This window comes from Haplochromis burtoni, unplaced genomic scaffold, assembly GCF_018398535.1.
Source record: "Haplochromis burtoni strain Fernald_Lab_line unplaced genomic scaffold, NCSU_Asbu1 Contig_333, whole genome shotgun sequence".
Classification (NCBI taxonomy): domain Eukaryota; kingdom Metazoa; phylum Chordata; class Actinopteri; order Cichliformes; family Cichlidae; genus Haplochromis; species Haplochromis burtoni.
Genome location: NW_024582694.1, coordinates 429,061 through 442,592, shown reverse-complemented (window position 1 = coordinate 442,592; position 13,532 = coordinate 429,061). Strand labels below are relative to the sequence as shown.

Here is a 13,532-nt window from a genome sequence, read left to right as displayed (position 1 = left end):
AGTAAATCCCGTGCTGAAGAATATTTGTAGTTTATATGCAAAACATCATGAATGAAGTCGAAATTTCGAGGTAAGACTTGAAATAGCATTTTAAGAGGGGCGGGGGAGGAGGGATCGAAATTCTATTTTGAGAATCAAGTCGAAATGTGAAGATTAAAGCTGTTGCCATGGCTTATACCCGCTACAGCTCCAAAAGCAACCTCCTTTGTCCTATATATTCATCGATGATATCATCAATTCTTCATATAATCCCCCATCTTCAAGCCATCTGTCACTCCTGCTGCACACCTCACCACTGTCCTGCACCACCTTCACATACTTCTTTACCACTTACTCTTTAGTGAGGTACCACAGTTGTTCTCCTGCCAGCCTATCATATGCCTTCTCTAGACCCCCCCAAAAAATGGTGTAGCTTGTCAACTTGTCAACCATTTAAACAATACAAAATAAGTTATTAAATTCAATATTTTTTGGCATCAAAATAATATACACCTCTAACAGACATGTCTAGCATATTTATATGCTCATCACTGTCAGACCTGGGAATAACACAAAAGAGACACTGAAGATAATTTTCATAACCATATTCTATCAGCTGAAAGTCCTTTTGAAGGCCAGTTTATAGAAAGGCAAAGACAAATAAATGAATACAGAATTTACAGTTTATTACCAAGGTTTAGAAAACTTACAAACAAGTTTCACAGCTTCAGGTCTTCAGGCACGAGCCAGATTAGACAAGACAGGCCAATTTATTATTATTATTTTATTTTAACTTCTGGCCATTCCCCTCGGGAAACACGTGAGAGGTGAAGAGAAGCAATGTCTTGAAAGTGAATCACACATTCTAAATTACATTCATTTCAACAAGTTTCAAAAGATGACCGATTGATTTGGTTTGCATATCAGAATTATCTTTTAAAACACGCATTTTAACTGCAAGCAAATTATCCTCCATGGTGCGATCACAAGTCAAGCAGCTGCATCTGCTGTTAAAGTCAAACCTCACACAAATACTGCGACACAGCTGCAAGCTGTACAAAGTGTCTCGAGGGTGTGAATCAGACACTGTGGGTGACAGAGTTATCATATCGCCTCTTCCTATGCACATTCAGCATAAACACTAAATGCTTTATTTAATGTTACGTGGTCTTGAAGGGACATCTCATTGTTATGTGAGAAAAAATAGAAATGCATAGGCTACTCATTGATTGCCATGACCCCTGTCGACATCCTCCTATATCAGAGTGCTACTGAGAATCAACAGTTAACCTCACCTCAAGTGCTTTGGCCAGCTTCTGACTTCCATGTTGGAACATTTAGAAACATTTAAAGAGTTACAATTTAGAGACAGTTACTAAGAATCCACTACCGGTAAACAATACAAGAGGTAATTTTTCTACATACATGTTTTTTCTTTTAAAACTTTAGACAAAGATCTTTAAAACATTATTTACACAGTATAATAACAGCGTTTGGCACTTCTTTTTTTGGAAAGAAACGAGAAACAAGGAAAAAAAAAAAAAAAAGCGACACTGCTGCACGCAGCAGTAGATGCTTCACAGATAAGTGCTAGTGGCAAAGAGCACCGATAAAACAATGATGGGGAAAACCCCCCCAAAAAATTCTCCAATCAGTTCTGAAAATGTCTTATGTATAAAGAATGCTACAAGGTAAGCGGTTTGTAAAACTGCTGAAATATACTTTTTGTTTTAACATGATCATGTATCCAAGAGAGGAAAATTTAACATACCAGATTCTAACGCTCAAGACGGGGAAATACCCAAAATGAAAACAAAAAATACATTTCGAAATCAGGCCTGGATGGAACGGATGTTATTGTTTGTCTCAGAGTCCAGCTACGACTCAGAGATCTAACAGCAGCCTTCGTTGGTATCGAGCCAGAAAGCAGTCTCCAGATCTGACTCTCTGTGACTCTCTAACCCAAAATGACCCTGAACTGTCTCTGGAAACAGATCTCTGGAGCAGATCTACAGCACCAATGCTCAGGTCACCACAGGAGTATGCGATCTAATACCAGCTGAAAGTTTTGCAGTGCTACAAAAAACAGATACCCTTAATGCTTTTTTTGCCCTTAATAAAATCTTGCATATGAAAATGAGTCGTAGGAAAATAAGAGTGAATGAAAGTGAGTTTCCAAAAAGCTGCTACTATCATCATTGTTCTGTGATAAAAACAACCGCTTTGTCCAAAATACTTCAAAATACTGTCATGGCTCTTTCTCATAAAAGTGTAGCCATTATTTGTATCTTTCATAAGTCAGAATTTAGACATCATGATTTGTATTGTGAAATTAACAAATCAAAAAAGTGTTGTTTACAACGATCGCATGTAGCGAGGAGAGCACCCCGTCTTTCTTCATGCTATTTTCAGGGTGCTGCCGTAAGTCTGCTGCAAAACCACCTGCACGTTGTCTAAGATGAAGTCAAAAGCCATACTCCAAACAGACTCCACTGACTGCTGCATGAGCCTGCAGGGAAAAACAAAAACAAAAAACGAAGCTCAAGCGTAACAAGCAAGTGAAACCTTGAAAACAAAGAAAGAGGAAGACAGTTAAATTGAGGAATCTTAACTCCACAGAACTAACCTTTTCATGTATTTCATAGTCAAATCCAACTTCTCCAAATCTTTGTCCTCAATTAAGTCAGTGCAATATTTCACCACCTGCAAGATGTCCTCCTCCATGGGTTCTAAAAAAATAAACAAAAAATAAATAGATAAAGATGCACTTTTGGAAACCCATAAAAAAACAACAACAACAACAGCACCACAGGAAACGCCATCATAACACATCTGTGTACCTGTTATGGTGGTAACCCATTCCCGTAGTAGTGTTTTAATGTCTGTCAAGTCACAGGCTCCTGCCAGTGCTGGAGGAGGACGAGCAGCCAATTTAACCACAGCTGGTGGGATCTCTGGTTTCGAAACTGATGTTGAGGGACCATTTTCAGTCTGGGAATGAAAAGAAGTTGCAATTTTTAAAGATAAGTCAACTAAATCACATGTTTTCACGTGTTTGCAGCATCATATGCATAGAGCAGAGGACAAACTTGCCTTTCGATTGTTTATTGGTTCCTGTGATTTTCCAGTAGGTGGCAGGCTTTTGGCTGGGCTGTTTGTTGTTGGACGCTTCTTGAGTGGAGAAGCTCCTTTTTTAAGAGGACTGACTGCGTTTTTTCTCTTGTAGCGACGCTTTACACGACCACTGCCGATTCCGGCCCCAGACTGTTTTAGCTGCAGCAGTGGATTCTTCTGCTCCACTGCAGAGAAACCAGAAGGGCAAAAAAACAAAAAACAAACAAGAAACAAAATAAAATCAAATAATAAAATCAGGGTTAAAAAAATAAAAAGTAAAAACAACCAATCAAAAGGAAAAGCACTCCTTCAGGAAATTCATCTGCTGACTTACACATTTTCACCTGAGGGTGTACACCGGTTGCGCGGCTGTAGGCAGCCTTCAGCTCCTCCTGTAGTTCTTTGGGAAGGGCAGCAAACACATCTGGATCGACCTGCAGTCAGACAGATGGGAAGCTCACTTACTACCAACAATGGAACCAGCTTTTGTTTTCTTTAACTTGTGGGACCATCTGCTTCAGTCACAACTCATGTGTTCATGGCACATTTCCAGTAGAGAAAAGCGCTTTGTGCTGTTTAAAGGCTCCAATAAGCAAAATTGCGACAAGCCAGCAAGGCACTACATGTTTCTGTGGAATGGAGTACAACAGAAACTACAGTTTCCAATTTTTCCTGATTTTCTCTCTACTTTAGACTGCAAAATTAAATCACCGGCAAACCATCACAAAAAAAAAAAAAAAAAAAAAAATCTAATAGCACACACACCTGTGAGAAGTTAGGCAGTTCCAGTACAATTCCTGGACTTTCTGGCTGGTTTGGAATCTGCAGGACCAACGTTCCTACAGGTGGATAATTCAGTGCAGGTACGGTTGCAAGGGGAGGACGAGGGGGAGAGGCTGGATGAGAAATGAGAGGGGAAAGCTGCAGAACAGGGGAATGGCAGTTATTTGGCCTCCCATCTCTCCTGGTCCACGACTGCTCCACTTGTTCTCTCAGCTCTGCAGGCAGGGCCTCCAACACAGAACGATCCACCTTGGACAAAATTAGGAGACAGTTAGAGGCATGTTACCGTTTAGGTTTTGTTTTACCAGTCAGACATTTCACTCCAGTCCTGACCTGTGAAGGGGAGGGGACTTCGATACTGAAGTTGAGACGTGTCCGAGAATGCTTTGGAGTTTGTCTGCACGCTGGTTGTTCCTTGCTTGTTCCGGGTACTGGCTCAGCAGGTGACAAAGGATATGGCGCGGAGTTTGCTGTTGGGACTGTTGTAGAGGAAGTAGTCTTCTCCTGAAGCGCGTCTGCAGCATCTGTAATAATATTACAAGACGTAAGTGATTTTTACAGACAGCAATGAAGACAAGCGGAACCAAAAAACACCAAACGCGCCTCGGTTATTAGATCTGGCACTCGATGCCTGGCCTAACAGCATCTCTTTGATGGAGCGTCCTCGCAGGCCTCGGCAGTCCTGTGTTGCAGACTGATGTCCCTCAAGAAGCTGAACCTGAATGCCAACTCCTCTTAAGTCTTGCACCTCTACCTTCATGGCGTGGAACAGCTTGATGACTGCAGCAGCGATTAGCTGACCACTGTCAGTGGACTGAGCGAGCATCACGGTCCTGATGAAAAGGGATACAGATAAAGATAAGCTTACAAAGAAACAGTGGTAAGGATAAACAGAGGAGAAAATATGAAGATTTAGTTGTAACACACAAGGACAGAATAACGATCTCTTTCTTACTTGGCTAAATGATCACATATGCCATGGCCACCGTATTTAGCAGGTTCAAGTGGCGCTCCAATTTTGCGAACCATGACTTTCAGAGTGACTCTTCGACCCCGCAGACCTGCTTCTTGTAAACGTTTTTGCACTTCCATGGACAAATTAGTGAGGAAACACTCCGTCTCATCAACCTGGTGAACGATACATAAGAGGATTAGAAAAAAAAAAAAAAAAGCTGGCATGTTGAAGTAGAACACATGACACAGAAGGGAGGACAAATAGCAGGTCTAACCCGAGTAAAGCGGATGTTGTAGTTCATCTCAGCAGAGACAGATTTCCTTTCCTTTTCATAGCGGACTGGCCGGTCGTCTAGACCCCTACAGAAGCGGAACAGAGTCTGTCCAGTACGGGGTCCAAACTTCTTTTGCAGCTTAGACAGAGAAACTTGTTGGAGGTCACCACAGGACCGCACACCCATGAGGGCCAGCTTTCTCCCCATAACAGGCCCAACACCTTGAAAAAGTAGCATCACCATCATTTGACTGAATATTTTACCACACAGAATTGATATCAGTGGATTGTCCAGAAGGTGGTGCTGCACACCTACCAGGCAAGCTTGTCACCGGGAGGTCCCTGATAAAATCGTCCACTTCTTCAGACTTTAGGAAATACTGGCCGTCAGGTTTGGCCTTACGAGTCGCCAGCCGAGCCAAAAGGATGTTGGACCCTGAAGACACCAGATTAGTCAGACTTTGTAAAATGCAGCGGCCGCCTTGATCTATTTTACAGTACGAACTGGGCAAACAAATTACCCATGCCCACTGAAGCACAGCATCCCGTTTTCTCCTTGATGTCTGCTCTGACCGCTTTGGCTAGATCTTCAGGGCTGGCGCCCACTTCAGCTAGCAGCGCAGAGCCATCTATCAACACTTCATCGCAGCTGAGGGCCTCGATGTCATGGGTATAACTGAAAAGAGTAAAATCATGAATAAGTTATGCATATTAAGAATTAAGGGAGAACATAATTAGTGTGAGTAAAAGATAGCGCTGTTTTTCTACCTGGCCAGAGTCTCATACATATTGAGGGCCACCTCTTTATAGGCCTCAAAATCATATGGGACAGACTGCAGTGCGGGGCACAGCTGTTTTGCTTTCCCAAAAAACATGCCGTTTCTTACGCCCGCTTGCCTGTGGAAGAAAGAATATATGTTCATATTCTTATTGTTACGAAACTAAGGCAGACCTGATCTGTTTTTATAGGTTACCTGGCCTCATAACTGCAGGATGCAATCTCTGCCATTGAGAGAGCAACAGCATCCTGCTCTACTCCATTGGTACGAGAGTCAGGGCTTTCTTGTGAAGGAGTTGTGTGTATCTCATCCTCTGCGCTCTCTGAAAGGTGAACAGAGAGGGGACGCTTAGTTACAGAAGGGCTGGACATGTAAAAGCCTGTGAAAGCCACTGTTATGACAATCTCACCAGCTTGTGGATGTGTGTATTTTTTCTGGTAGTATTCCATCTCCAGCTGAGGGTTAGCTCCTGGTCTCACAGGCCCTCTGCCCTGTCCACGATTACTGGTCACAGCTACAGGCTTACCTGGAAGAACCAATTTTAAACATGAGCAGCGAGTGTGTCACATCCATATTTTTTTTTAAATTTACTGATAGCACATTTAAACAGACAAAAACGTGGCTTGCCTTTAAGATCTGGTCGATTTCGAATCCCCACAGACACAAAGAAACAGTCCATGTCCACATGGAGGATACAAGATTTAACACTGACTTGGGCTGATGAACCTGACACATAACAAATACATACAAATATTGTCAATGGGCAGTTTTTCAGATTTAAATAAAATATTAATGCACAATTGTGGTGCATGTATGCAGTGCCTCAATGATGTCGACGGCCTACCAATTAAAGGTATTCACTGCTATACTCAATATATACCAGGTTTTCTAGCATACAAGCATATAAGTCATACAACTGCAAAAAAAATGGTAATTGTAGAATTATAAATCATGATATACTGCTAAGCTTTTTTTCCCCCTTTATAGGGGATCTAGACCTTGACTGACATACAACCAAGGTCCCCAGCTGGAGCAGGCAAGGGCACATCTTTTATCCCTGGTCCAAAGTCTTTAGGCAACATAAAGAAAAGAAGCCCTCAGAAATGTACAGAAAAACACAGCAACCCTACCTTTCCTACCTTTAGTGTCTATAGATCGCTGGGCCGCAGATTTCCTCAAACGCTCTTTCCCAGGAAGGCTGGCGCCCCCTGCTCCTTTTCGTTTGCTGTGCAGTTCATTGACGTACTCAGAAAAGCCACTCCTCCACGTGGAGATCTGGTGCAAACGTGAGTGAGAGTAGAACTCGGAGATCAAACTGCCCGTATGTTCTAGCAGCTGTGCTGAAGACTTGGATGATGATGACGATGACTCGTCCATGGGAGGTTCAGATTTGAATGTTACATTATTTGTGCTGAGGGAGGCAGAGTCAGATGTAAAGGCGTTGTGGTGACTTCCGTTTAGTCGAACTGGAGAATGTGAAAGAGAGCGAGATGCAGGAGAAAGAGTCTTTTCAGAAATCATATCGACCTGAAGGGGTGCTTGAAGCTGCTTTGGGAAGAGGTGGCTTTCAGTGGCTTTTATAGCCTCTTGATAGGTTGGTGGTGGAGGCTTAAGTCTTTTCTCATTGGCTCTTTGTGAGCTGGATTGCTGCACGAGGACAAGGGACTGGTCAGATTGCTTTGGAGGGCTTTGGGGAAACTCGTAGGGGTCAGGCTTGGCCTGGAACTGTACAGAAGGACTTTGAGGTTTATCTGGTGAACTCCTAACCCTGCATTTGGACAGGCTGTTGATCAAAAATGGTTGATTTGTAACAGGGGACAGGTCCTCTGAATTTAAGGCACCATTAACAATGTGAGTGTGTCCATTGGTCAAGGGGGCATCCTTCACATCTGAGGCCCCAGCGAGATGAGGTTTTTCTTTGCTACACTCTTGGATTTCATTCATTTTCGAATGGCTCACATCCACTGAGGTCTGCAAGTTTCTATTTCTGTGATAAAAAGGACATGAAGAGTTTTTAATCAATGACATTTAAAAAAAACTTCAAGCTCTTTAAAGATTTCTGTTCAAAACCTTAAAATGTAAAGTTAATTAAAAAAAAAAATCTACAGAACTTACTGAGCTATTACCTAAAGTGGACCTATTTTTCACATTTTCAGATCCTTATTTGTGTTACTTGAGTCTACCAGAGTTGCTTGATTCTCAATTCAAATGAAACCTCATTTATCTTACACGATTTGAAATTAGTTGTGCCAACACATCTCCCTTTAAGCCAACTTCATTCTGAAAAAGACTATCTGAACATCGAATGTGTGCACAACAGGAGCCTTGTGTCAAACATATTATAAATGATAGGCCACCTCTATGACATCAGAGTGGTCTGAAAGTAGAACAAATGTCTGAAATATAGCGTTTCGATGCTAAATAATGAATAAGGAAAAATGCATAAGAGGTCCACTTTAAGTGTAACTACTTACTTTACATACTCACGTTTTTAATTCTGCTTCCTGTGGGGAAGCAGACTGCGGAGACTTGTGTGGGTGCTTTGTGGAGTTTGGGTTAAGCAGCAGGTGTGTGTGCAAAGGGCTTCTGTGGCTGGGATCTGTAATGAGGTGGCCGGATGCAGAGTGACTTGGTTCGGGGTTAACAAAGCGAGCTGGAGAGCTGTGCTGAATGGACTCAGGTTGAGGTCGGGATTGGCTGGGGATGTGGACGGGGGTGCTCTGAGCGCTGCATAAAGACTTCTTATGATTGAGAACAGGGGGTTTAATTTTGCATTGCGGCAGATTTAGTTTTAGATGGGTACTTGATTGAAGCACCCCATGGCTCGGTCCAGGAATCTCTGAGGTCTGACGAAGAGTCATGCCAGGGAAGAGCGGGCCTTTGTGTTTGCCATACAGCTGGTACTGTAGATATGGCAGGAGGTGCCCAGCTTTGATACTGTTTTAAACAAATGACAAGATAAACAAGGTTTTCAGCTAATACTGTACAACAAAATATGAAATATAAACATTATCAACTTGCAATGAACAGACCTGTCAGTGATCCACTCTGGCCTGATGACCTTCTCCCCTTTGAGCTCCTGAATTTTGCTGTTAGGCAAGTTAGTGGCGATGATGTGGGTGGTTTTGGAGCGTGAATAGTAGACATGAAACTGACCCCCATGCAGCATCATCAGTCTGCGTAGTTCATCTGCACTGGGATCTGCTCCCAAAAATATGAAAGTGTGGCAAAAATGACAATGTCAACTTACTAAAAGGCAAAAAACACCTTAGACAGCATCTTGATGTGCATCATGACAGCTTTCAGCTCATCAGGATACATCACTGTCATATTTCCCAGTGCCTCAAAAACCAGCAATTTTAACACAGCCATAGTCACTGTGTGGATAAAAACTCCCAAGCTACTGCACTTTGGCATCTTTTGCCTGTGAGATGAGTCTCCAGTGTGCTGCAGATGTCATCAGGTGATGAGCCTGATGTTTATTTCAGTTTTTCCAAGTTATTTTTTTCCCTTGATCATTTTTCATATGATGATTTTGAGCTACGAAGCTTTTATGAAAGCAAAATACAATACTAGATCAAGCATACACTAACCTGTGATTTGATCACAGTGGAAAAACAGTACCTTGAGTTATAAAATCAAGACAGTCAAAAACTGATTTATGAAACTATAAATCAAACCAAAAAAAACTAATAAATCAGTGTGAGAAAAATGCCAAAGAAGTCTGTACGTACTTTTTTAATTTCTGAAAGAAAACAGCATTCAGAAGACTGTTTTCATCAGTTAATCCTCTGAGAGAGAAATCTGAGAGAATTTATGGTCTTCATGCTGGAGCAGCTGAAGAAATGAGGCAAACCAAATTTATAATCTGCATAAATATTTACAAAGCATTACCTGTGTATCCGTTGACATAAATAGCCACTCCGGTGAAGATGCTGGAGCACGCTCCTTCTTTTTGCTTTTCTCTGGGGGCGTCAAGTCTAAACTGCTCGTCCAGCTTAGAAACTTTGGCGGCCATGTAGCCGCCCTGGATGCAGTAATTAGAGCAGTTATAGAAACAAAAAGACAAACAGGAAACAATTAACAAACCAGATTTTTATGGTTTGCACATGACCAGCAAAAATATGAAGATTTTAAAATATTTTATGTGATATCTATATACAGTCATAATATTGCACACAATATCTAAACATACACACACACACACATATATATATATACACATACACTGGAGGTTTTCTCACTCAGTTATTCTGCACAGATACTGATATTATGATATATTGCTGTCTACTTGAGTTTTCATTATTGCCTTGCCTGTATATTGGACTGCTATATGGAGAGGTCACTCTTCTTATAAAGCATAAATGTGAATGCCAGTCTTAACCAATTAGACAACTAGTGATCTAAATCCAGCTCTTAGCTGTTATAATGAGTGTGTGGGAGGGCGGTGGGGTGTTCCTAGTGTCCCCATTAATGCTGGAAGGCACACAATGCACAAACCATGTAATACCTTTTAACTGACTATCCTTACACACAGCTCCATTCCATACCGAGCTGAGTTAAATAAGACTCACCCTTTCGCCCCAACCATTGTCATCGCTGGCATTGGCTCTTTTCCTCATCCAACCATCTCGACTCATACTGAGTATCTGAAAGCAGAAGAGAGACAATTCCTCAGTACAAAGACAGAACAACTCAGAGATGCACAATCATAAATGCACACAATAAAACTGCTGACTTAATTTCACAGGTTATGGTTAAATCCAGGAGGACAAGAAAATTACCTTTGCGATGCATAACAGCTTTTTATCCAATCTGAAATGAACCTAAATGTCATAAATGCTGCTCAGATGGTGTGGCAGTTATTTTAAACATCAGGTGACAGTAAAGTCAGTCCTTCCTGAGTGATGTCTCTTGTTTACAAAACTTCCCCATGTGCAAACCAAATGGCAGGAACAATGCAACCAGTGTTGATGACTGATATTAACAACAGTTAAACGAATCAATGTTAAATGAGCTTAGATGCCATGGTACTGGCCGCACACTTTAAGGGAAAGCCGTCCGTGCCAAAGGACATGCCCGGGCAGATTCTCTGCGGTTGACAGGTAGGTCACAACGAGTCGCTATAGGTCACAGCATAGCCCCATGTGCCACTTTGTCACTTCTTCCATGTACGAGCTAGGTGGACGGCTAGCATTAGCCTAGCAACTCTAAGCGGTTTTAGCTGGTTAATAATGCATGTCGCTACGCCACTAAATGGTATTATAAATCAAGGATCAGGAACAGTTTGAGTGTTTTGCAGACTCTTGCTAACAATACTGGTAGAATTAGCAACCCAGCGTTAAACAGCGCTATAACACTATGCAACTTTAGTGTGGCGATAACCACGGCTGTAAACAAACCAACCTTCCTGAGTGATTGCTCGCAAAGAGAAGTGCTTTACCTTGTATCCTGTCAGACTTGGTTGTTAGCCACAGACTTCTCTCTGCAGATACTGCTCAGCTGAAACGTTGTGTGCCCACTGATTGGGTTAAACGAGGTAAGACCAAAGCAAAGCGAGATGAAAATCCTCTGACAGTCAGATCGAGTCCTCCGCCTCCCCGATTCTGTTATTCCGAGGACTCCTTTTGGTGAACCGAGGTCCCCTTTATTGTGTCATGCTGCCACGCCATGTCTCTTGAACATTTTCACTCACCCTCCCAGTCCCTTCGCTCTCCATTTCAACCGCCTGAATCCCTTTGCTTTCTTTTCTCTCTCTCAGCAAGCACCAATGAGCAAGGCAAAAGTAGTTCCGGTAGCAAAACTTTCAAAATAAAGGTTGTCGACTAGGCTGTTATGGTTTTCTGGAACAAGGGTGTGCAGAGCTGCCATGAGGTGTGATAGAGTCAAGATGGGGGTGGGATTACATTAGAGATCAGCTCTGAGCCCTTTCTTGTTTGTAATGATAACGATGGACAGGTCAAGCAGGAGTCTCCGTTTCCAGATGACATCATCTGTAGTGAGCCTGGACAAGTGGAGGTATGCTCTGCAGATGGAAAGTCAGTACAAACAAAACAGAATGCATGTCTGTGAATGAGAAGGAAACTGCTTTGTGGAAACACTAACAGTGAAGCTGCAAGAAGCAGGTGAAGTGAAGGTAGATGAGGTTAAATACCTGAGATCAACCATCCAAAGCAATGTACAGTGTACAAGGGAGGTAAAGAAAGAAGTGCAGGCGGTTTGGAATGGACAGAGAGAAGTGTCAAGAATAATTTTGAGATAAAGATAGCAACAAGAGTGAAAAGGAAGTTTTATGAGATGCTATGGTATATAGTTTGGAGATGGTGACACGAAAAAGACACGAGCTGAATACGCTAGAGTTTCACTGGGACTGACCAGGATGGACACGACTAGAAAGGAGTACACCATAAGGACAGCTCAGGTTGAGCGATTTGGAGACAAATGCATGGCATGGCCTGGACATGTGCAGGGGAGGCACAGTGGATATACTGGACAAAGGATCTTGGACATGGAGCTGCCAGGCAGGAGGAGATGAGGAAGACAACAGACAAAGTTCTTGGAGAACATGGAGAGTGTTGTTGTGACAGAGGAGGATAGGGACAGGGTGAGATGGAGGCAGATGATCCACTGTGGCAACCCCTATATTGAGCAGCCAAAAGAGGTAGAACAAAAATAGACCACTATGGTAACATTTTGTGTAAGGGAGCAAAATTATGTGGAATTTAATTTACCTATACCTCCAGTGTAATTTCTTATGGTGTGTATGATTACTCACATATATACTGCACTGCAGACATGAGCTTATTTTACAATATCCAGACTGTTAACACAGTAGTTTTATGTCATATTTTAAACTTGTGGAAAACGCACACTCATAAGCTAAGATAACCGTTCAGCATATTCAAACATGTGGACAGCATTTGATTTTCTATAGTTTTTAAAAATGTATTTCTGTATGTATGATATGTAGTGTAGAAAAAATACCAAATTATAATTAGTGCGCTTTCCTTAAAATCAAACACATTTCTATATATCTGTTGATTTAAAGTGAAAAATTTGCCTAGCATAAACCGCTATTTTCAAAAACAAAATACGCCCAACTTCCGGTCGTCGTGTACCCTTTCAGGTAGCTTGACGCATCATCCCCGGCTTCTTGTTTTCAGCACTGTATACAGTATTTGCTTGAAGCTGCTATGCTGCCACTACGCGGACAGTCACGTACATGTCACCTGGATTGTCTATAACAGTACAGAAAGCTCTGTGCAGTTTTTAACCCACTGGCGGTGCTAGTTTACTCACTCGGGAGCCGAAAAACGAGTCGCCGTTGTGAAGCCGCTATTTTGTCGCGGCGACAGTCGGTTATTTCAGAGTGACGCTGCTCATTTGAACTCAGGAGGGTTTGTGTGCAAGGTGTCCGCTTTTCTGCGACACAACAGCGGTTGGCGGAGCAGTCTAGGGACACACACACATACACGGGGTTTTTTTCCCCCGTGGTGTGCGTATACTGTCTGGCCCCCAGCACGGTTGTCCTCAGATGGCCGTTCATCTCATAGGCAACTGACGGCCGTGACGCAGAGGCACGTGCAGCACGAACGAGGACGTGAACACTCATCCGCGCGAACCTGCTATCTATTTTTTAATGTAGTCTT

The 13,532-nt window shown here is 42.4% G+C and overlaps 1 protein-coding gene across 2 annotated transcripts; it reads right to left on the bottom strand.

Annotated features, from left to right (window-relative positions):
• Positions 1 to 498: 498 nt before the first annotated feature.
• rev1 (REV1 DNA directed polymerase) lies at positions 499 to 13,493 on the bottom strand. Of its 2 annotated transcripts, XM_005942199.3 has the most exons (23): positions 13,183 to 13,493; positions 11,327 to 11,908; positions 10,458 to 10,532; positions 9,778 to 9,910; positions 8,916 to 9,084; positions 8,371 to 8,820; positions 7,014 to 7,870; positions 6,511 to 6,609; positions 6,293 to 6,409; positions 6,079 to 6,205; positions 5,873 to 6,001; positions 5,626 to 5,780; positions 5,421 to 5,540; positions 5,106 to 5,326; positions 4,832 to 5,004; positions 4,480 to 4,709; positions 4,210 to 4,400; positions 3,859 to 4,125; positions 3,428 to 3,527; positions 3,073 to 3,278; positions 2,820 to 2,970; positions 2,606 to 2,708; positions 499 to 2,488 (listed from the first exon to the last, which is right to left on the bottom strand). In XM_005942199.3, the coding sequence occupies exons 3-23, from the start codon at positions 10,521 to 10,523 to the stop codon at positions 2,377 to 2,379; spliced, it is 4,176 nt and encodes a 1,391-aa protein (XP_005942261.1). In that variant the 5' UTR covers positions 10,524 to 10,532; positions 11,327 to 11,908; positions 13,183 to 13,493; the 3' UTR covers positions 499 to 2,376. The 2 variants fall into 2 exon arrangements, with proteins under 2 accessions (XP_005942261.1, XP_005942263.1); XM_005942201.3 differs by lacking the exon at positions 13,183 to 13,493 and having other exon boundaries at positions 500 to 2,488; positions 7,023 to 7,870; positions 11,327 to 12,906.
• Positions 13,494 to 13,532: the final 39 nt, after the last annotated feature.

Coding starts and splice junctions, on each gene's coding strand:
- rev1 (XM_005942199.3), bottom strand. CDS start 10,523: ATGAGTCGAGATGGTTGGATGAGGAAAAGAGCCAATGCCAGCGATGAC. Junction 8,821..8,915: donor CCAGAGTGGATCACTGACAG/GTCTGTTCATTG, acceptor TGTTTAAAACAG/TATCAAAGCTGGGCACCTCC. Junction 3,279..3,427: donor ACACCCTCAGGTGAAAATGT/GTAAGTCAGCAG, acceptor GTTTCTCTGCAG/TGGAGCAGAAGAATCCACTG.